The sequence below is a fragment of the Strix uralensis genome, chromosome 22, assembly GCF_047716275.1.
Source record: "Strix uralensis isolate ZFMK-TIS-50842 chromosome 22, bStrUra1, whole genome shotgun sequence".
In the NCBI taxonomy this organism is placed as follows: domain Eukaryota; kingdom Metazoa; phylum Chordata; class Aves; order Strigiformes; family Strigidae; genus Strix; species Strix uralensis.
This window is the reverse complement of record NC_133993.1, coordinates 6,452,684-6,476,381: the sequence shown is the minus strand read 5'-3', so window position 1 is coordinate 6,476,381 and position 23,698 is coordinate 6,452,684. Positions and strand designations below refer to the sequence as shown.

The window sequence follows — 23,698 nt, the reverse complement described above, 5'->3', positions numbered from 1 at the left end:
TTCTTTAATTGTTTTTATATTCTGATCATAAATTCCCCAAGGACAGGAGGGAGCTGGACAGAGGCTCATAAAAGGGCACAGAAAATGTTAAATGCTCCAAAATATTAAAATGTTCGTACTTGGAAGTATGTTGGCTTCTATAACACCTAGAAATGAGGCGAACGGGCTTGAATTTTCTATTCTAGGACACCGCAAAACATCTATCATGGCTTCTGACAGTCTAAATGCTATTTTTCCCCCCAGACCACCAATAATCCTTCCAGTCTCACAGTGCTGCTATAGACTGTCCAAGAACAGAAAGGAATCGCTTGTTTTAGCCCAGTAGATCCACTAGTTTGAGATGGGGAATGAATTAGGCAACTCAAAGAACACTCTGCAAAAGGCTAGTAAGACAAAACATCACTTGTTAGTAATACATCACACTGGTGTAGGGGGCTGGAGAGGACCTTTGGGTCACTGGGGAGCTGTTTTCATAAGAATTACAGTTACTGTGGAAACCTGGTTCTAAATTTTCAAAGTAATCAATGATTTTTTAAGTGCCCTGAATAAGACTTCCCAAATACAAAACAATTTCAGAAAACGCCAAGCAACTAAATCATTGGAAAAGTCAATCTCCTTCAAAGCACATCAAGCTCCAATAACTTCTCATTTGTACCAAGATCTCCATCCCAGGAGGACCCTTAACATCTGGTTACATGGAGATGCTGGTATAAAGCAACTGGAATGTGTCTCAGCCACAGCAGAGTCCTCCTTCCAGTGGATTTTACACAGAATTCACATTGACAATGGGAGTAGGACATGGGCAGGCTAGGGAAGGAAAAACTGACCAATAAACTTCTTCGTACTCAAAGGAAGGCCATAAAATATAATAAATTGTTACCATTCATGTTACTGGACAAAAAAATTGACTTTTAGATGCAGAGGGCAAGTACTCAAATAAAAGATTCACAATTTTGCTGCAAAAATTAAACTCAGTCTCCTGAAAGCCCAAGCCCCTCTCTCGAGCTCATTTTATTCTCAATATAACAAATCCAGGACTGAGGGAGACAAAGGGTTTTTTCCATGCCAGGAACACATTGAGAAGTGTAACAAAAAGCTACTTTTTCACTAGAATGTGAGATGGGGAAGGCTTCCCTGGCCAGGGAGCTCAGGAGCCATTTCAGAGACAGCGAATGAACTCTGCTGCAGCAGCAGCATCTGGAAGATGAGTTTTAGGAAAGGAAACAATCCTCTTCTGAGTTCCTTAACGAGTTCCCTTCTATCAGGACGAGTGTTCAGAAAAGCTCAGTAGCATCCACAGCTGCAGAAACCTTTTCCAAAATATAAAAGAATTAAAAAAGACAGTGTGCTTCATCAGGGTGCTATAATTCCACCTCTTCATGCGCTGGAGTCACTGAAAGCACCGTATCTTTAATTTATGCAACGTATTTTCCAAAGGAAAATTGTCATTTCTTAGCCCAAGTTACAACCGTGGGGTTGACAAACCTATACAGGAGTTAGTAGAGAAGATTATAAAGATCATAAATTAGCCAAACGTACATCTTAGCTAAGTCTTAGAAATAGTTTTTGAGTCAGTAAGCCAAGGTAAGAGAATTAAGCCAATTTTTCCAGTTTACATATCTATTTTTTAATTTATTTTTTTATAAGGAAACTACTTTTCCTTTTGCCACTACCCTTCCGCAGGGTCGAGTACCCGGTGCTTAAGTGCTGACAGCAAACTGTGGGTTAGGGGCCCCCCCAAGCACAGCAGAATTTTACGAAAAATTAATTATTAATAGAAATCCTGTATAAAAACAAAGCTCAAGCACTGAAAGAAGTGTTAGGGAAGAGTCTGCTATGAATAAAGTCTGGTCCTTTGTCAGGCTCCAGCCGCTGCTGACAATGGTGTCAGCCACTGGCACGGCTGAATCAGAGCTAAACACGGGTTAGTTGGCAGTGGTGACAAAGGACAAATCGTATTAAATAGCAATTTAGAAGCAGTTTGTTTCCAGCCCGTTTTTCTGAAGCGGCGCTCAACTCCTTTTGATCTCATCTAGCCTACAAGAAATCACCAGCCTCGATGGAAACTTCCAGTTAAAGAGTACTCATCAGCAGCCGGGCTGCCAGCGCTGCTGACACCCATTGTCACTTAATGGATAATTTTCATAGCGTTCACAAAGCTTAAGTGACAGATTAATTTGACACCAGCGGTTGTAACACCCTTCCTTTGTGTGGAGGCTTTCTGCCTTATGAGATGGTTATTTCCTTGGAGTAAGGTGGCTTTGTCAGCAGCACACCACCACACTTGTGTTTTCAAATACCAGTTTGAGCTCCTCTTTCTTGCTTTGTCCCCAAAACCCACAAGTGTGAATCCCCACCACGTCCTCCAGATTGTCGCTGGCTACAGAGAAAACGCTTCTGGTTTAACTCGCCTGTAAATCTATTAGTCTCAGCAGTTAATCGAGGTTTCTACAAGAGAAAGGTAAACAGCTTTAAAAGCAAAGAACAATTTTAAACGGATTAAAATCAGCAGAGTTTTGTTATGAAAGAGCATCTTTATGACAAACTGAAGTGTTGTTAACCTCTTGCATGATACCTGGGCCTGAGCTGGAAGGTACAATTCTTCATATCAGTGGAAAAAATTCAAATAAAAAAAAAAAATTGAATCGATTTTAATCAAACTGGACTCTCCTACTTAACGATTTGTGTTCCAGACCGTGCTTGTAATCGAGCTGAGGATTTTCACCTACACAAGAAAAGTAAAATCATGTTGAATCTCCTCTGTCTTTTTTTACAGACAGCACCAAAAATGTGCAAAATGCTTGTCTTCACCCTTGCACAATGGATTGAAAATGTGTATTTACAGAGTGTTTCTTCCCATTTATCTGACAAATATCTCAGCATTCATACTATTAACAAAAATCACCCAGTAGGCAACACTCTCAGAGCTTAACCTTAAACACCACTGTTTAGATAACAGTGAATTTTAAAATCTTTCACTTAAATGTGTTTGCAGGAAGCTTTGTTTGCCACAACATGAACTGTTGCAAAGAGCAGAAAACCAGAACGCACGTTTATGAATTCTTCTATTTGTACCAAATACATTTAATCTCCCCAAATTGCCTGCAGTTCTGGTTAGGTTTTATTCTGACACTCGATTTATGTCGTTCAGGGGGATTAGGGGCATACTGCACTCATCCAAAGTTTTAAGCAATTCTAGTGAAACTAGTATTTATGACTAAAGCTTTGAATACCAGGAAAACAGTTAGAAGTGAGCTTTTTTTTTTTTTCCCCCCAAAGAAAGGCTTTTCTGAATGCCCTAAAGCAGTCTCCCCTAGGCTGGGCCCAAGCTCAGCTTTGGTCTCTCCTATGTCCATACCAAGGGGTGAGCAGCCTCCGCTCCCACACAACCCCACTTCTCCCCCTTCCAGGCTCCCTGGTCTGCTTAGACCGTGAACTCATCGGACCGGGGTCTGTTTGTTTACAGTATTTCACATAACAAAGCTTTAATCCCAGATATATCCCCTATGTGCCAGCGCAGGCAAAGAAAGGTGTGTTTTGTGAGGATGCACTTCCCCACGCTTAATACTGAAGCTTGGGCAAACTGTGCACTGACACCAAACGTGTTTCTATTTCAGTTTGTCTTGAAAGGTTGAGGGCACAGATTTTTTTCCCCCCAATTTTTTTACATGTATGTATATATACATATACTTTCCACATTTTACATACACACATACATATTTTCTCCAATCTTTACATACACGCATATATGTATATACATATATTTCCCCCAATTTTTTACATATGTATAAATTATACATACCCACATGCCTGTATTACGCAGAGATGATACACCTGCACATGGCACTAAGCCTGATAACCAAACCCATCCACTTCCACAATCAAATAAATTGCTACCCTCTTGGCTAATGTAATAAAATGCACAGATGGAGCAAAATTACAATACGTAAGGCACGTCAAAGGGAAAGCTGAGGAATGTACTCTTCCTACAGACACCTTGGGCCAAGCCAAAGAGAGCCCTGCATGGAACAAGAACAGGGTAACAGGCTTTAATGGAGCCAACAGCCCATCGTATTAGTTTGAGATCCATTTTTATGAATTACTGCTCGGTCAATAGCGTAGCAGTGCCAATGCAACTGGCTCTAAGGCATGCCAGTTTAAGAACCCAGAACTAAAGAAAATTAATCCAGTGCACACTAATGATTAAAATTGGCTGACAGGTCTCAAAGCACAATGGAAAATACAAAATTATCCTTAGGCAAGTGATTTTCTGCTGCAGTTCTGCAGGGATTGCTTTTTACTGTTCTTAACTCCCCCTTGCCTTCAGCAATCCTGGAAGAAAACCAGCGACTGCAGTGGCAGACAATACAGGGATTAGGAGAACAGAAAGCATCGAAGAGAGCAGGCCACTGATACACGTTGATCTGAACTGCGTGGGTCAGCCAGACAGAAAATACCGTGTGTGTTTTAACACAGACAAAAAAAAAAAAAATAGATTCTTTAAGTCAGGGTGTGCTGCAGAGTGCAGCGCAGTGCTTGGGAACAAAGGATGGGTCTCTGTCACTTTTGGTGGTGACATCTGAGCTGCCTTTACAACCCACAGTGTTTAGATCACGACACCTCCACGCTGCAGGGAGGGCTGGACACGGGAGGTGACACACGCAGTGCGAGAGCCACGAGAGGATGAGAGTAAAAGCATTAGAGCTTTGGAGACTGGCTACGATCAGGTCTGCTCTGGTGAAGTACAGCTCTGAAGTACAGCCAAGAAAGAGTCCTCAGTATGTTAGACTGATCACTGAGACATCTTCTAGAGGCTTAAGGACCAGGAAGCAATGTGGGTGTAAAAGATGGAAGGGATAAGTCCTTTCCTGGCTGATAATCCTCCCCTTTTATGGCCACTCTCACTCCTCCACGAGCCCCTTCAGGTCCCTTTCTCCCGAGCATGGGCTCCAACACTTGAAGGGACACCGTGGCCACATCCACAGCTTCTGAGAGCTGTTTGCCCTGCACTGTAAGCAAGTGCTTTGGCAAGCCCACGATGAGGCCAATGCGCTACCCTCATCGCCTCAGAGCACCTCTTCTTCCTGCCGAGCAGCCTAAGAAGAGCCCCATGATCCAAATTTCCTTTGCTTGCTCCTACGAGGCACCACCCAACGCACTGATGAGGCCACATCGCTCAGTGGCACAGCCACAAGAGCCTGCTGCTTTTTTTCCCTTTTCAAAGGAAACCAACAACAATCATGAGCTGCTAGCGGATTTTTCCAGGTATTTCATGCTTAATCACAGCTCTTCTCACCTGGCATGCACAAGAGACAGCCACAGCCAGAGAACAGTAAGGAAAACATCCAGGTGAAGTTCACGGAGATGCCTACACGCTGCTTGCAGGCAGCCAGGAACCTACTGTGGCCATTACAGCAGCATCTCAGCCAGCTTTCCCATCATTTCTGTTGGGAATTCAGCTACCTAAATAATTGCATTGTTAAAAAAAAAAAAAAATCTAGCTGATATATTAGACGTACGACTCAAACATCCATTAACTCAACTATACACAATTCACTGCCTTAACCAGAGGAGTCGCTACTCAAAACTTTATAGTTCATAGAAGCATCATGTCAGTTTTATGCTATATAAATACTGATTTGCGACCACAACATGAAAGTAAGAGAACTCCTACTAGGAATAATTTTCAAAAGATGCAGTTTCAGGTAGATTTTCATGGGCAAAAGGTGTGAACTCAGGCAGGATGTTGCCAAATTTGAAGCCTTTATGCCTAAGAGCAGGAACAGTGTCACTTCTCCAAAAGCAGCTGCCAGAGTACAGCATCTAAAGACATTACCTCTAAACTTTTTCTAAAATATCTAAACTATTTCTTGCTGAAAATTTCCAAAATTCCCAATGCAAGATGTGTCAGCACTGAAGTTCCCAGTTCAAAGAGTTTGGAAAAATAATAAAAACTGAAACAAAGCATCTGAACTAAGAGGGTGTAGGCATCCTCAGCATAGATGTCACCACCAGCCTCCTCCTCATCTTTCCTACATACTAATACAGAATGGCATAGAATTTTACATTATTTTATTACACAAGTATTTAAGAATCATTACCTACACACACAGCCAAGCGTAGCTGTGCAACCTTACCCTTGCTAAAACCTCCTAACAGGGGTTTCAGGGCTGGTATTGAGATGCCTGGAAATTGCTTTGTATGTCCAGAGGGGACCTCAAGTGAGACCCAAGGGAGCTGCTCCCCATGTCCCAGGTGGAGCACAGCTCTGAAGTCCCATTACAGGGTCACCCAGCGATTGAACTTTCAGGCTCAAGATTTTACTGTTGGATCCACTTTCTTTTCACAGCAACCACCTTCTGACAGGCAGGACAGAGAAACTTGACACTTGCCATGAGGCACATGGTGACTTTCAGCTAATCCCCTTTAATGAGGAATTCCCTAAGTGCCTCTCAAGCAAGGGGTCGGCTAATCCCATTCACTGACAGGATTTTTTTTACTCTTAGAAAATGGAAAGTGGCTGAAAACAAGAGTATTTCCTTTTATTTTGATTTACAGATATTGCTTTGAAGAGGGAAACCATGACATTTGGATATTTGGAAAATTAAACATGAGCTGTTCCTGTACATTATCGTTAAACCAGTAACTTTTATTAGAGGTTGGAGAAAAAGGGGCTTTTAGACCAGCTCTCTCATTTAACCAGCTGTGCTGAGATTTGTCATTTGAAGCAGTAAAAAAATGTTAATATTGTATTAAGTGAAGATTAAACAGCATATAAGAGTATTTAACTGTCATTCTTCTACAGACAGTGATTAGATAAAAACTAATTCTTTTTGAAGATAAAAATGTCATTGTTAAATCAGTATAAGAAATTGAAAATCAATAGTCTATACCCTTATATGAAAGGTGCAATATTTTAGACTGATGGCCACACAACATACTTTCTTAAAATGAAGAATACGTGCCTCCCACTGAGCGATACTGGATACGTGACAGAAAGGCTGGGTACCTCCTGGTAACGTCTGAGCAAAAGGAACAGCAAAGCAGGGCAATCTGAACACTGAACATACAGGATCTGGAGCGTACTCAACGGTTTCACAGCTCTTCCCAACATTAGAGATTTGTTAAGGCACAGAGGAGCATCAGCTAGCTGAAGATGTCACCTGTGTTCAAAACACGCCAGACATGAAAGAACTCCAGCTACTTCACAGGAGTCCCGAAATGAAGTGTGTTGCTTTACAATACCCATAATCTCCTGAGCCTTCAAGAGCAGCTACCTTTGAAATTAAACTATATTTAGGGAAATGCAAAACCAGTAAATGTTTCCACTTGCCTTTCAGCACTAAAATTGTCAAAAGAAATGATGTCGATGCTGAGAATTCATTTCAAATGAACTTAGCACCTACCTCCAGCAGTACAGGCAGCAGTGAACTTTACACTGTAGTGGTGAGAAGTGGCTAAACCGGCACCTTCTTCTTGAATTGATGAAAAAAAAATTACCTAACATAACCTAAATTTGCTTCCATTGTCCTGCCACTTGTAGCTCTGTATGAATATTTACCTATAGAGACTCCTTTTCATGGGTCATAAACGGAGCATGATATTGTGAATGGTGAAGCCAACGCTGATGCTGACCAACACCAGTCCTCGTGAGAGAACTGGAGGAACAAGGGAACAACTCTGAAGGTCTATTCACTCCACACATCATTCCTCTACAGAGTCACTTTTATGGGATTGCCTGCAATGCAGTCACTGCTGTGGCGCTTGTCTGCACAGTCCCGAACGTGCTCTGTGGTGTAAAGGTGATTATTGCTAGTTCAGCTGTAGCTACAGGAAGCTCCGTGCACAATAACCACTTAACTGTTCAGTTCACCAGTCAAACAGCTCTTGCACATTGATCTACACGTGAGACAATTTTCAGGAAACAGATGACATTTTACAGCTCAAGCAATAAATCATCCACTGATACCAGAGGCAGGGGAGCAATCTGAGAGACGAATAGCTGTATCTTAATTTTACATGTTAAGAGTTTGACTGTAAGAAGCATTGAGGAGACACTGTGACACACTCAAAATGCATCTTCAGTGATATCGAGCCCCAAACCACTATGCTCTAACAAACACATTCAGGGAAGGTACGTGGGGCAAGCCAAGTGTGGCAGCAAAAAGGCATGTCCCAAAAATGCAAGGAAAAAATGTTGCTCTGGTATCCCAGTAATACAGTGAAGTAACACAGGTAAAGCTCAAGACTGGCATCAAAATGACTTCAGGGGAAGTTTCTGATATGGCACACTAGACCGAGTTTTCAACAAAATCCAGCCCCAGCACTGACCTCTTGAAGTGGCTTGCCAGGACTCCCACCAGCTCTCCAATCCTGCTGTCGTTAGAGGGCTCTTTGCTGAAGAGACAGACAATGAGGTCCTTGTTGTCTTTCGTGTGGAAGACCACGAGCTGGTCCTTTCCATTGGAGACACTCAATCCTATCAACTGTGAAGAGGAAGCAAGAACAATGTTATATATGTTGATATATCTTTGCTACTCTCCAGGCCAGTTCTTTCCTCTCCAGGGTGCCACGCTCACTCTCAACTTCTACCTCTGCCAGAGAGCTCAGGGCAACGGCAGTGTGCAGGTGCTCAGCACTCCTCCCACAAGCTGAAAAAGTCCTGATGGAACAACAGCGATTTTTTGGAAGTCAACAGTCTCAAAGATGCAAGGAAATTTTACCGTCTAGACTGGGATCATTCTGAGCAACTCTTGCCAGAAGCAGCACTGTCCCGTGTCACGGTAGTGCCCTTCTGCCTATCCAGCAAAGAGGGCACCAGGAGGATCTCTAACAGCTGAAGCTTGCTTTCCCAAAAATCTCACACTATCGCACAAGCCTGCTTTTTTTTTTTTTCTTTTCAAAGGAAACCAACAATAATTATGAGTCTGGCCAACAACCATCTTCAAATCCCCATATGCAGTGCTGGGAATGCAATGACATGCAGATAACGAAAGAATGAAGCTTACTGAAAGCCTAAACAACTTGATGAAGAGTATTTGCAACCCCACAAGGCTGTAATGATTCCAGTGTTCAGGTGTGGATTAAGGTCTTGCTGTTCTGACAAAATAAAGAAGTGTGGGGTTTTGGTTTGGGTTTTTTTTCTGTTAAGTAACTGCTGCTTGGCACATTACAGCTTTGTCCTCATCATCTCCCAAAGTAAAAGCAGGAAACTTTTAGGAGTGGCAATGTGGGTACACAGGCTATTCAGATGAATATTGAAAAAGCAAAAAATTAATCTATGCTGAGGAAATAAAATATAAGGACAGCAAAAGGAACATCAAGAGGCAAGTGCACCTAAAAAACAGGTGTTAAAAAAGTAAAAAAAAAAAAAGAGAGAGAGAAAGGCAAAAGAATACCAAGTACAGAGAGAGAATACAACAGACCTTCCCTGTCCACTAAAGGACTACATGACTCCTCTGAGTGATCCAGACGTTTGCATTCTCCTAAAAGTGCGAGGCACCGATATACCATTTTGTGGAAATGAAAGTCTCATGATTCCCTTCTTAAAGAAAAAACCCTTCTGTGTAACCCCACTGACAGCGCTGGGAAGGATATTAGCACAAATCGAGCTGGAGACTACTCACTCCTTTCCGAAGCATGAAACATATTCAGAAACAGTCTGGATCCGTGTGTTTGGTTTAGCAGTCACAACGTATTATTTCCAAGAAACCTGTTTCAGCTCTGGATGTCTGACACACACCAGACAGCAGCATCGTCCCAGAAAAGCACGCCACGACCAACACGCAGCAGTGCGCTGTGTGCCCTATTTTCTGGATGAAACACTACACAAGTTTAGAATCACTCATTTGTTGGCTTATTATCACAGCAGAAGAGTCTGTCTGAACTACAGTAACTGCTGGTATTTTAAACACTGAGCAGAGACCTCCAGCTACCAGTTGCATAATATACCCAACACAGGTGGAGTTTATTCTCTACCGTTCACGCTATTTTGAGGTTATGAAATACTTTAAAAACAAGCCACACTTCATGCACAGACATTAACAGCTGCCTGGGTTTACAGTGTCCCTTAAAATTAATTTGCATGCTTAAATAACATCCTGTGAGCACAATAGCACCACAGGGACTACTGCCATCAAGGTTTTAAATGTGCACCGAGTGTGAAAGATGAACACGTTGAAATCTTTGGGTTTGAAAAGCCTATTTAAACATTAATTATTCAACAGAACTGTGTTAAAGGTCCAAGAGCCCTTCAAAATTTTCCTATTTCACCCCTCCCTGTAAGACTATCAGAACAAATAAATATAGCACAAAAGAAATCATTTCAGAGAAGGTGCTTATCCCAGTGTTTACAAACACTACTATTAGCTTCGCTTGAAGACCAGGGAAAAATTCTCAGCATCTCAGAACATCCTTTATTGTATTCACCACTACTGGGAAAGCTGGTTGCAAGATCCTTTCTGCTGCTCAGTCGCCTTTTAATTCCTTTCTGCCATTATCTGTTTATTTTCTCTCCAGGTAAGAACAAAAAGGTACTTTATATTGGTACTTCTGAGGCAACTGCCAGAAGGCTTGCACACAGAAAATCCCCCCAAGTAGCATCTCAATCCAGCGGAATAGTCAGGGTTGAAAGGAAAGTTATTGCTTTGTCATCATTTGCACAAAATTACAGATTCCTCACACAGAACACAAAATAACAGATTGCAGAGCCTGGGACCCGAGCAGGCACGCGTTACGGGCTGTACTTAAACCATCACAGTTAGCAGAGATGGGAACTGTAGTGTGATTTCTTCAGCCGAAAACAAGTTTATGGTCGTAACAGACATCAGCTGACTGTCTCCACCGATATTTCCATGGAAACACCATCCCTAAGGATGTCGCCGTGTTGATAGGGTGCTTTCGAACTGCTGACAGCCAGCAGCACAGCTAACAGGCACAGGAGCTTCAGCTGGGTTCACCTTTACGTATCGGAAGGACAATCCACCTTCCCCAGCGAACGCGCATCCTCCTAGTAGGACCTATTTGATACACCAGTACACATCAAGGCTGGTGTAATCATTATCCATTTGCTTCTCAAAAATCCTCCTATCAGTTCAAACAAATGTTCTTTCCCTGAAAGGGAAGGAAGCTCTGTATCACTAATTGTCTACTTACACCACCTCCCTGTACACAGTAAAAGGGTTTCCACGCAAAAAGGGCTCGGACACGCAGAAAAATGAGAGAGAGATGCAAGGCAGCTCAAGAGGTGAAAGACAAGACATATTCAGATAATTTAGTAGCAAATATAAAACATAACTACAGAAGGAAAAAACCAACTGCATCACAGCATTAACCATTAGCAGGAGTTCAATTTATGAAATCCTGGCAAAAGAAATACAAATATTTCACGTGCTCTATGTGAACCAAACACATTTCCAAACTCTCTCCTCCTCTCCCCTCTTCCTGCGGCGCAGAGAGGGGTCAGCAGTAAATCAAGAGGATCAGTGAGCACGCCCGAGCACATGATGCAATCCCGATGTGTACGTGCAGATTTTCTACTGTTCCCCAGGACCACGGTGCAGGAGAAGCAGGGAAAAGGAGAGGCTGTGGCCAACAGAGCAGAAATTTATCACCACAACATTTACCAAAGATAGCTTTCATCAAATTTCCATTTTGAAGTATTATTCTGGCACCTGTGTGAGTCAGTGAAGGGTCTTTTGGACTCATCCCTCCTGTGCAAAGTGCGCCAGGACCCCTTTGCCATTGCCCAGGTCAAGAAGCCTTGAGGTAGGTTGCTAAAGGGAATAATTGCAGATGTACGAATAAACCCGATTTATATCTGCGGAAATTTAAGTATTCTAAGAGCAAGAGACTGATATGCACAGTCCATTAACTGTTTTGGTGCCAGAAGAAATGCAAAGCAGACAGCCAACATACAGTGCACTACAGCACTCTGTAGGAATGGAGACTCTATGTCAGACATCCGCGTTCTGTGAACAGAACAGCGACTGCTAACATTGCTAAGTAACAGGTGTCCTACAGGCAACCTACCAATTGTATCCAACTTGCTCGCGTCCTTTCATTTTTAAGACATTAATCATAAAATCACAGGATGGTTTGGGTTGGAAGGGACCTTAAAGATCATCCAGTCCCACCCCATGCCACGGACAGGGACACCTTCCACTAGCCCAGGTTGCCCAAAGCCCCGTCCAACCTGGCCTTGAACCCTTCCAGGGAGGGGGCAGCCACAGCTTCTCCGGGCAACCTGTGCCAGGGCCTCACCACCCTCACAGGGAAGAATTTCCTCCTTAGATCTCATCTAAATCACCCCTCTGTCAGTTTAAACCTGTTCCCCCTCATCCTATCCCCACACCCCCTGATCAAGAGTCCCTCCCCCCTTTCCTGTAGCCCCTTTCAGTCCTGGGAGGCCGCTCTAAGGTCTCCCCGGAGCCTTCTCTCCTCCAGCTGAACCCCCCAACTCTCTCAGCCTGTCCTCACAGGGGGGTGCTCCAGCCCCCCGAGCATCTTCGTGGCCTCCTCTGGCCCCGCTCGAGCAGGTCCGTGTCCTTCTGCTGTTGGTGCCCCCAGAGCTGGACCCAGCACTGCAGGGGGGTCTCACAGAGCAGAGCAGAGGGGGAGAATCCCCCCCTCGCCCTGCTGCCCACACTGCTCTGGGTGCAGCCCAGGATACAGTTGGCTTTCTGGGCTGCAAGTGCACGTTGCTGGCTCATAGTTTTCCATCCACTAATGCCCCCAAGTCCTTCTCCTTGGGGCTGCTCTCCATCCACTCCTCGCCCAGCCTGGATTTGTGCTTGGGATTGCCCTGACCCATGGGCAGGACCTTGACCTTGGCCTTGTTGAACTCCATGAGGTTTGCACAGGCCCATCTCTCAAGGCTTAAGGATTTCAGAGGAAAACATTCAGACTACCCACAGTGACAGTCTTGTGCTGTTGTGTAAATGTACAAGCTTCACCTTTAAACCCATCACACACAGGTAAAGCAGTCATTTTTCTAAAGCTGTGATAAATACAGATTTACCTGTAATTACTAATGTAGTAAAAGTGAATTGCAGTGGCCTAGCCATTTTGTATGAGGTACGAATGTAGTGAACTAATAGCGAGAAATTGTGATGGACAAAATTCCACCTCGTCCACCTGAGTTCATCTTGACACTTTGCAAAAAACACACCCATCTAGGAAAAACACTCTGCTGAGAGTCTCCATGTATTTGAACAAGTTGCTTTGCACAAACGAGAGTCAGCCATTTAGCAGCGTAATCTGCTGACAATTTCATTTTGCACAATTAAGAGATAATGTCAGTAGAACGGAACATCAGCTGAGGAAAATGACCTGCAGCTGCTAACTCCCTGGCAGTAATGTCTTTTCAAAACAAGAGGCACTGCCACGCAGACATGGCTGCGCCACAGCGGATGCTCCCGTGAGGGTACGAGCACGTCACTCCACACGCACGCTGCGGTGGGTCGGTGCAGGGCTTCGGTGGTGACCAGTGAGGAGGTTAGAAGAGGACCTATAAAATTAACATTACGGATGCAGTCTGAGCTAATCATTCACTCCACATCTGCCCATTAGATTTTACTGTTACCCTAACCCCAACTCTGCTCTTTTAGCAATATGCAGACACCAGATTTATTATTTCTCCAAATGCAAATGTCCCAACAAATTTGCGTACGGCATTGCCAAGCAACCCAGCCAGGTTCTGTAGGTTTAAGATAACTGTAGTAGTGTTACCTCAGGCTGAGGAAAACAAACAAGCGGTTGAATCCACACTCCAGGATGCTGAAGAGCTACGATGAGGTTTTCCCCCATCCCCCTTCACACCAGTGATAATCTGCTGCTTTGTCACTGGCAGCTAAACTCTGCTACCCCGAAGGCCAGATACCTCACTATAATTCTGAATTTAGCTTTGATAAGATTTACATTAAACATGAACAAATATTAAAAAAAAAATTTCAAACACGACATGAAGGATCAAACAAACCCCCAGAGACACAGAAATTGTGTCATAAGCTGCTGTGAAATGCTAACCCCCTTATGGGGGCAGGATCTTGCGGCACACAGAAGATAAAAAACAAAATAGAAGAATGAGCAGAAGAGAGTGTGATAAGCAGTTTGGGTTTTAGCTTTTATTTTATGCACTGAAATTAAAAGCTAACATGATGCATCAGTGCTGGAGATAATTGCACCATAACTGTTTTAAAGACATTAAATATATTAAAAGTTGTAAACCAAGGTCTTTTCCATTTTATGGATGTGAAAATGGAACTAAACGGTAGAAGCACCACCCATGACTAAGAGAGTCCGAGATGAGATTCCCCAGTCCTTGTACTTACATTATAGAGGGGGATGGTCTTCATCACTTTGTACTGCTTCATAGGGTCCATCTTATACAGGTGCCGATCAGTAATGAAGATAGCTCTGTCCTCCACCTTATTAAAGCGATTGACCTGGAAAGAAGCAAATTTTCAGTCCCACTAATCACTGCAAGAACAAGCAGAATAAAACTTTGCAGCAGTAAATATGCAAAACTCGCACAGCAAATACACAAAACACACAGGTCTTCAACAGGTTTTTTCCACAGATCTTGAAACAGTGAAAAGGGAAGATGGACCCTGTAATTCCATTGGACAAATATAGAAAAGCAGAGTCTCGGAGAAGCAACATCCTCAGAGTTATCCAGCAGAGCTGGGGCAACCTGGGAAAATCCCTGGCCTCAATGAAATGAAGGACAGATGCTTTCCCCCAGCAAGACTCGACCTGCGCCCCTGTCCGCTGGCAGACGCCAAGCCCAAGGCAGGTGGCTCTTGTTCCTACATTATAAACGTGCCCTTGTCATCCCAAAAGCGTGATGCAGAGTATGTGCCCCGCAGAGCTAAACAGGGTGCCACCAGGGTCTGTGACAGTCCAGACCTGAGGCGTTTGAAAGCAGAAGCTTTGGACCATCCTAACTTTGAGCAGGACCCATTTCCCTCTTTTAAAAGGTCTGTGCCTTGGATGTAGGTGAGCAACTCGCCCAGGAAGCCGAAAACCTGGACGACCACCCTTCCCCTGCCCATTAGTGGATGTGTGAGCTGAGTACGGGCACGCTCCACCCGTTTGCTGAAGTTGTGTCATTCTGCAAGAAGGAAAGAGACTGAACGGGCCAGAAGAAGTCCAGGAGAGCCAAGCCTGTATGCAGGGACCGAGGCAACCAGCTGGTGGGAGGAAAGCAAGGTTATTTCTTGGCAAGGAGAAGACCCAAGCTGGAGTGCCCTCAGGCTGCAAGGGGTATCGAACACAACCCTCTCCCTTCCTAAGCAAGAGAGGCAGAGCGAGAGCACAACCAGTCTGGTCTAAAGGCTCACTGCCACTGAGAACAGTTGTCCTGTTGCCTCTTCCAGGAGGTCCTGGCCCCATACCCTGTGCTAGCTCTGATGCTCCTCGGCCGTATCAATTCATCAACCTGACAAAAATCTGCCCTTAGTGTGAACGTACAGCGAGAAGGGCACAACGAGCATCAGAGCCACTGCAAGGGAAAGAGGGTGAGGCTCTGGGTAGTGATAAACAGGGGAAGAAAACAGGACGGCTCTGTTCAGCAGCAGCAAGCTCTGAGATCAGTTCAGCTGTCCCAGACCCGTATTGTGAGTACAGCAGATTTCTTTATAGAGGTGGACATTGCTCAACCCATATTTTAACTTGACTTTGTGTTCTGTTAAGCACATGAGGCAAGGATGTCTAGGGATCACCAGTGAGCTCAAGCTCCTCAAAAGAAATTCTTTAAACAGGCGCTCACTGCCCAGCTATGCTGTCTAGGGCTACTCCGGGAACACGGAGAGCAGAGCTACAGCATCCAGCAAACTTCAACCAAACAAGAAAGCACCCACAGGCATCTGTGCACCTCTAAGCTTAACTGACCCTGAGTGAGATTTTCAGTTGATTTGTTTTTTGTGAAATGCTTGTACCATTCGCAGGTTATTTTGAATCCAGACTCTGGTCTCCTGACCCCCACTCCACTCCTATAAGGTACTTACTACTAAGAAAATCATAGTGCACTTCAAACAACTTCAATACTGGTTTCCAAAAAGAGGCAAAGGTGTTTCAATCTTCAAATGACTGCACCCTCTGACAAAGTCAGGGTACGGAGGAGATGGAGCTAGGCTTCTTGGAGAAGTACAGCACGGGGACAAGAGGCAACGGGCAGAAGATGCAGCAGCAGCAGGAAGTCCAACCAGACATAGGGGAAAAAAATCCCCCCAGGAGGGTGGTAGCCCTGGGACAGGGCTCAGAGAGGCCATGTAACCTTCATCCTCAGGGATTTTCAAAACTCAGCTGAGTGAGAGCCTCAGCAACCTCATTTAACTCTGAAGTTAGCCCGGCTCAGAGCAGGAGGTTGGACCCCAGACCTCCAGAGCTCCCCTCCCACCTAAATCATTCTGTGACTTCATCAGCCCATATGCTACCAAGAAAACAGGCTTCACAGTATCTGAAATATTCTGACAGTTTCTAATAGTTCAGCAAAGACAGCTTAGTGTTGCCACTGGGAAAAATTAATATCTTAGGATCTTAATGCTGCTACTGGGCTCTACAGTTGTAAATTTAAGACCAATTATAAATACATGCTATAATTCAGTGAAGAACCATTAGTTGCCTGCTGAGGCAAACCACTATATTATCACCTGTAATCTCACTGGCAGTCAACAGCAGCAGAGATTATCTGTATATATACATCCCAACCCTCACGGAATAATCTTAGGCATACTCAAGAAGTTGGTTCACTCTAATTTGAACCTAAAATACTTCCCACCTGGGATACTGCTTGCGTAACCAGGCACTCAGCGTATGGGGAAAATAAGTTCCATCTTGTAGGGTACTTATGTGTGGATCAACCCTAAAACTTTTTTTTTTTTTTTAAATAGCAATTTTACATAACAGTTCTGATAAAGGAAAAATTGGAAGACAGCAACATGTGAGCTCCCCAGCAAGTACTGTTGAAAACAGCCAAGTGCAGAGGCCCACATCCCAGTGTTTTGCTGCAGTTCACACACCCAGTTACCATGTGGGAAGAACAATGGAGGAACAGATTATTTAAGTACCAGCTAATGATGCAAAGTAATGACATGGCCCAGCAGCAAGCCATATATAGTGGTCATACATGACATAATTTATCTTAACTCTAGGTATTCTGATGTTCTGAATTCATGTCTATTTTTGGCCACCAATCGTGTCTCCAGCAACAGCATCCTTCCAGTACCAGACAAATTAAATCACCAAAACTGCTGTCAAATGCCATATAAGCACCTCTGGAAAATTACTGTAAAAATATGCAGCTGTTTATTAAAAATGTACTCATTCAAAGGATACAAGATACTAAATGTTGTACCTTTACAACAGCATCTGATCTGGGAAAGATCCAGGTAGACTGAAGCTGATGAACGACATTCCACACCTTATGGAATTAGTGTGATTGTTTACAAAACCAGAAGTGGGAGGATCGTGTTACAGCACAAAACAAAATTATAATCTCTCCAGAGAAGTGTTTTATACCCTGGGATCATGCCTCTGTTCATATCTCCTTTCTAAACACAGATCATTTCAATTCCCCCCATCCCCCTGCAACTCATCACAAATGTTCTTCTAGGCTGCTGGTAACGTCAGGCTCCAGCAAGTGGGGTTTGCACAGAGGAAGCATGCATCTCGCCAACACTGCAATTAATTTGTCCAGGAAATGCTACACCAAAGGAGAACATGTGATGTCATCTAGACTTTCAGATGCCCCAAGAGGCCAGGTCACAAGGCAAGATGCAAACTTTTGTCAAAAGTAAGTGAGAAAGTAGGACACAAAGTAGAAATTATTTTTCACTAAGGCAAAGCTGAAGTCATCAGTGTATCACAGTCACGGAGACATTTATTAATCAGCTGAGAAGGGTAGACAAGGGTGAGATGTGATGAGGCAGATGAACATAAATAGGACTTTCCTAGGTGAAGTCAGGAGACAACTGGAGAACTTAAATATTCTCAGTCAATAGGCAGCAGAGTGACAAAGTTCAGAGCAGATAAAGGCAAAAAATGCTAATTAGAAAGCTATATGACAGCTTTAAATTAACAGCATCAACTCAGAAAAAGTAACTGAAGATGATTTTAGACAGCTTTGGATAGATCTTGGCACAAACATGCAAGGCAGCTGAAAACAAGCAAGGCATTAGCATGTGGTAAAGACTAGCATGGGGAATAATGTCCTGGGTGCCATGGTCTCACTCGGAACAGCGTGCGAAGCACCGGGACGTGAACGTGAAGGAGGCTCTAATGGTTCAGAGAAGGTAAAGAATGTGATGGAGGGCCTGGAAAATCTCCCAGGAAGAGATGCTGAATAACTGGGATTATTTTAGGAAGCAGATGAATGGGAGATAAAAAAACTAAAGGCTATGAAACACTGAATGGCCCCGAGAAAGTAGGTTAGGAGTGTCTGGTGCTACACACTGAGTTGTTTGAGTAGCACAGGCTCCTCAAACCAGAATTTGGCTGTGCAGCTCACAGCACACCACGCTCCGTGTCTTGCGAGTTTAAGGAAAAGCTTCTCCAGTCTGCTTGGCTGTGATCTGCCCCACAGACCTCAGATCTGACGCTGCGTGGCCATGGTCCCCAATCACGTCTTTTTGATTTATGTGAAATTTTTTTAAAGAGTCTGACCCCACCACCCCTGCACTGCCATGATCCTGCTTGTTGCTCCCATCTCCCATCGCAATGCCCTGCCTGTCGCCTGTGCCCACGGTGACAAAGGGAGCAGAGCTCTCTGAGCTGGGCCACCAGAGCCACCCCACCACAGAAGGTCCTGCAGCTGCTGCTCTGCCCTCGCAAGGTGAGAGAACACTGCAGTTCTACAAGCATGTTTGAAACTCCCCTTCTTTCTCGTGGTTACCCACCATTTTTCAGTGTTCACACTGAACAATAAACTCAGATAAACAGCTGAAGAGATGTACCAAAGGGGAAGTCCAGCAGCTTCTCTCACCTGAGAAGCAAACTCTCATTGCTCCACAACTCGTGTCCTTTTCAGCTCCTTCCAAGCAGCCGCTTTGCTCCAGGTGTCTCATGGCACGTTTATGTAAATACACGCTGTGTTTTCAGAAGTAAACTGTCACATTGGGAAGCATGCACTGAAGAGATTCAGACAAATGCCTGCACCATTGCAAATGTTACTATTCTTTTGATTTTGTAGGAGTAAAGACAGGCCTTATGTTCTCAGATACAACTTATATCCTCATGTAGAACAACCCTTCCTAGCATTGTGTCTCTGCACCTTCTGGGCATTTTTTATTTATATCTTAGTTGATCCAAAGTGAATCAGTCCTAATTTAGCTTCTTGACTACCTTATGCAGAAAAATGAAGGTCTAGCCTATAGCAGAAAAACCTCCAAATGAGCTTTTCAGGTCTCTGCCAGGGGCCTCTAGACACCACAGGGCACCAGGCCTTGGAAGAGATGGTCCTCAAGGGACCTTGGTGCCACAAATGACAAGGGAGAAAGTAGGAAGAAAAGCCTTATTCTAAAAAAAAAAAAACAAACCCAACCAAAAAAAACCCCAAACTACCAAACCAAAAAGAAACTGTTGTTTCCTAGGTGATACAACAAAATCTGGTGGTATGCATGAAATATGCATTTGGTTTCCTAAGGCAAAAAACTTTAAAATTTCCTTTGAAAAATTAAGAGTTTGATGCTCAGAATAGATGTATTTTTCCATAGGCAGAAATGACCTGCTTCTACCTATACCTACTGCGAGAAGCAAACACATGCACCTCTCATCAGCGAGACTTCAAAGTCTCTTCACAGACCTTCTATAAAAAGAGCTATAAAGCTTTGGTCCAAACAGATTCACCCGTTATTATTCATCTCAAGCTGTTGAAATTAAGACCCCACGCACTCAAGCTAAAGAAAACTTTACCAGCAGTTCTCAATACTTCAAGAGCAGTTCCCTGGCTGGTGAGAGTTGATATTACTTCACTAGAACAATGTCAATCATTAGCTAAAAAATTCTGTCTTAAAGAGTTTAATGGTTAGCAAATATCTTACAGGTCATAAGACATCTTCTATGAATAAACATCTCTAAATACATGAACTCCAGGCTTAACTTGTGTCTATTCAGTTGCCCAGTACTTATCCTTTTAATTTCTTTTCTTTCCAAGGAAAGAAGTGTATTAGACTGCAATTATCTGAAAATTTTAAGGAGCAGCCTCCAAACGTTGCTGCTGACAGTCAAGAACTATTTCACACGTGGCGTGATGATTCGGTACCTACTGAAAGCCGCAAAGGAAGTCTGATGCTGCTCCAGAAATAAAGCATTCACCTCAACTCACTACAGTGCTCTCTCGTTACCAGTAACACCTTCCTGCCTGCCTAAGGGACCAGCAGTAACAGCCCATTTTTTGCTCAAGAATCCTCAAATAACCCGAATCGTGAAAATACACCTCAAATGAACTTGAGCAACCTTATTCTGTGGACTGATGCTTTGTTAAAGAGTATTATTTAAGGGAAGCAATGAAATCACCCGATAATTAATTACATTTTCATTTCTATAACTCACTCTTCAGTCCCCTGCTAAAGCTTCATGTGAACCGAATTTCAGCTGAGAAACAAACAGCCAATTTGCAAAACTAGAACAAACCACGTTTAGCACAAGAAATCTGACAAACTTTCCCGCAGTGAAAGGCACTCCCTTTCAAATGCTCTGACCACCAAGACAGCCTGCATGTACCAAGTGCCACGCTTGTGCAAGTAACATTTGGTATGAAATGAGGAAGTTAAAGAAGAATAAGGCTAAAATAAATAAAAAATACATGTTTTTAAAAAGAAAAGGGAAGAATGCAGCAATCAGAAGAAATTCCCCTGCCTCATAGCACTGAAAGCTGATCCTCAGACTGCTGTTAGAGGCAGAATACTCCAGCTTGTATCTTTGACAAGAGAAACACCTTTCTTTTTAAAAAGACAGCTTAGGACATAAGTTGTTTTATGTAAAGAGTAAAAGCAGACTAATGTTGTTTTCAGGGTAAAGACTGTTCTTGCAGTCAAAGCACGGAGTCGCTCACAGGCTCTACAAGAGTTTTCACTGTTGCTTAGTCTGCAAATCCGATGTTCAAATTTGAGGCATAATAGATTACCTAAAGAAGTGCATTGGTTGGAAAGTGAAATGGTAAATCTTGAAATGTCAAATCTTTGCCTTGTTAGCTTTCAAAGTTCAGGATTGTTTGTCTTCTCTCCTTTGTTCACGTCAGGCTTGCCTGGACGTTTCTTGTCCATACAAGAGGGAAGACAAATGGTTTACTCCAAAAGATATTACATCCAAGTGTGGATTTGAAAGGGGTCACTTGCTTTTGAGTTTAAACATGGAGATGTACTGAAATCACCAGGCTTACACACATCATTAACGATCCTGCAGTCTTGTCCTCAACAGCAATGCTGAAACGATTTTATCCATGTGTTGGAGGAGAGGTGCCCCCATTTGCTTCTTTCAGACCATCATTCTCCTAAAGGAGATGCTGCATTTTCACTGAATTCAGCTATATTTTTTTCTAACACAGATCCTTATGAATGAAGACCAGAAGAAGTATTAATACCCTCAGAGACTCGGGCCCAGCCGGGTTGTGGATGAGTAGCTGTTGCCCTGTGCCAGCTGAGCCACCACCACGGCTTTGTGGCCGTTTCTCTGCTGGTGGCTGCAGGTCAGCTCGTCCCACCTCAGCCCCGCTGCCTCTGCGTGTACGTGCTCTGCTGCCGTGCCCCTGCGTGTGCTTCCTTACTGGTGATTTCAAAAGCCATGCAAAGGAATCCCTAACTGAGCAGCCGAGGGGAGGATTAAGCCTGACCTCTCTGATAGAAGAAAGCGACCAACAATTTAACCTTTAAAAAGATCAAAAAAGTTACAAGATAATTGAGGAAGAAATATTTTAGAAGACAATTAAGGAAGAAATCCAACTTATGACAGGTAACATCTATTCCATACCCAGCCTGCTTTTATTATTGAAGTGCTGGGACACCAATGCAACAAACCCCAGCAGAAAATGGATTTTTCCAGCAAGTAAACACAGTAAGAGGATGTATAGAAACAAGGGCTGTTTGTACGCTCAAGGATTTCTTCATACACCATAAACAAAAAGGAACTGCTCAGACACTTGCCTAAAGGCAGGAGCTCTGTGCTTGCAATTACTGACCAGGATAAGGCACGGATCTCTGCTTCAGAAATCTGCTTTCCCCTATGCCTGCACAGGGGATTGTCCTTCAGAGCTGAATTAGGAGCAAGCCAGACAAGCGTCAGGACTTAAAGCTGCGCAACAGTGAGCAAAATTAAACTTCCACACCTGGTATACATGTTATACACCCCCCCCCCCCGAGTAATTCCCCTCACTGGCATTCCATTCCCCTTCAGAACAACAATCTCTATAATCACATCCTTAAGAACTGAATATAGTATTTTTATAATTATTCCAATTTAGCTAGAAATAGCGACAATTTGGAACTAGTTCATTAAATGAATTACAAGAGGAATTATTTTGTTTTCAGCGTAAAGTGAAGAAAGCCAGAGGGAAATTCTCCTGTATCTCGTTGTCCCTAATGGAGGTTCCAGCCAAACCGCTGCAAGATTGTAAAGGGAGGTTTGGATTCAGACTCACCCGATTCCTCTTTATTCCTAATATAAACCAATATTCTCTCAAACTGCTCATTCAACTAGCAAACCACGTTCTTAAAGAGAACATGTGAAAAGCGACAGAATACTCCATTGAAATAGTTTTGTTTGGAAAGCAGTAAGAGATTTCTATTTTTATATACACAAATCACTGTTGAATAAATCACTACCACTAGCAAAGAAGTTTTGTTATAAAGTGCGATTTTATGCTTCAAAATGAATGTTGTTGTTATTGTTAAATATAATATTTGCAGAATCATAAACAATAATCATGCACATGCTCCGCTTCTGGCAAGTGGGGACCAACTGCAACGGCACGTTTTTTAAAATAATAAGAATATACAGGTTCTTAAAAGCACTTGAACATCAGCAGCCCCAGCCTGCCATTGAAATTGGTTTTGTCTGTTGGTGTTTTAAAATACAAAATATCCTTTCCTGACAGACATTTAAAACCAACATCATTTAGATCATTGTAAACTACCCACAAAAAATCATGCGAATTATTCTAATTAGTTTTTTAAACCTTCTAAGTAATGTCACAAATAAAACATTCTGCTGTGTAAAAAGTCAGACCCAAAGCAGTTAGACAGAACCCAGTGAGTTCGTGCCTCCAACACGAAGAGGCCACAGAAGCCACTCAGCCCAAGCACCCTTTGGTGCGATAGGTTCAGAGTTACATATCCATCAAAAAAAATCCCTGATAGTGTTCCTTGAAACAGGACTGCTTTGAACTGCCTCCCGTTAAAGCATCTCCAGGATTACCTCCTTGCCCTTGGCTTCCCAAGGTTTCACCTTGGCCACAAGAAGTTTCCCCACCCAGCCCACGTGTCCGCAGACCACGCACAAGTTACCTTGCGGACGTGACAGGAGAAGAGAACGTTCATGTACTTGTCTTTCCGTTTCAGCTCATTGGCAACAGGGATGAAAGAGCCCGTGGTCTGAGGGTTGTCTGGTTTCTGAAAGAGCAAGGACAGGCACGTAACTCTTCTTGCTTACTGAAGAAAATAATTGCATTACATCACGGCGGGCCAGAGAGGATTGCAGCTGCACC

General features: G+C 43.4%; 1 protein-coding gene across 3 annotated transcripts in view; it reads right to left on the bottom strand.

Moving 5' to 3' along the window:
- Positions 1-23,698, bottom strand: part of MYO1D (myosin ID) — a 166,635-nt gene that overhangs the window by 53,454 nt on the left and 89,483 nt on the right. For 2 of the 3 annotated variants that reach the window (XM_074892275.1, XM_074892276.1), the window contains exons 19-21: positions 23,499-23,603; positions 14,331-14,444; positions 8,332-8,486 (exon numbers count right to left, since the gene is read on the bottom strand). In XM_074892275.1, coding sequence (XP_074748376.1) covers positions 8,332-8,486; positions 14,331-14,444; positions 23,499-23,603 — 374 coding nt within the window. Of the gene's footprint in view, positions 1-966; positions 2,449-8,331; positions 8,487-14,330; positions 14,445-23,498; positions 23,604-23,698 lie in introns of those variants that run through there. The other variant, XM_074892277.1, reaches the window with a different exon arrangement.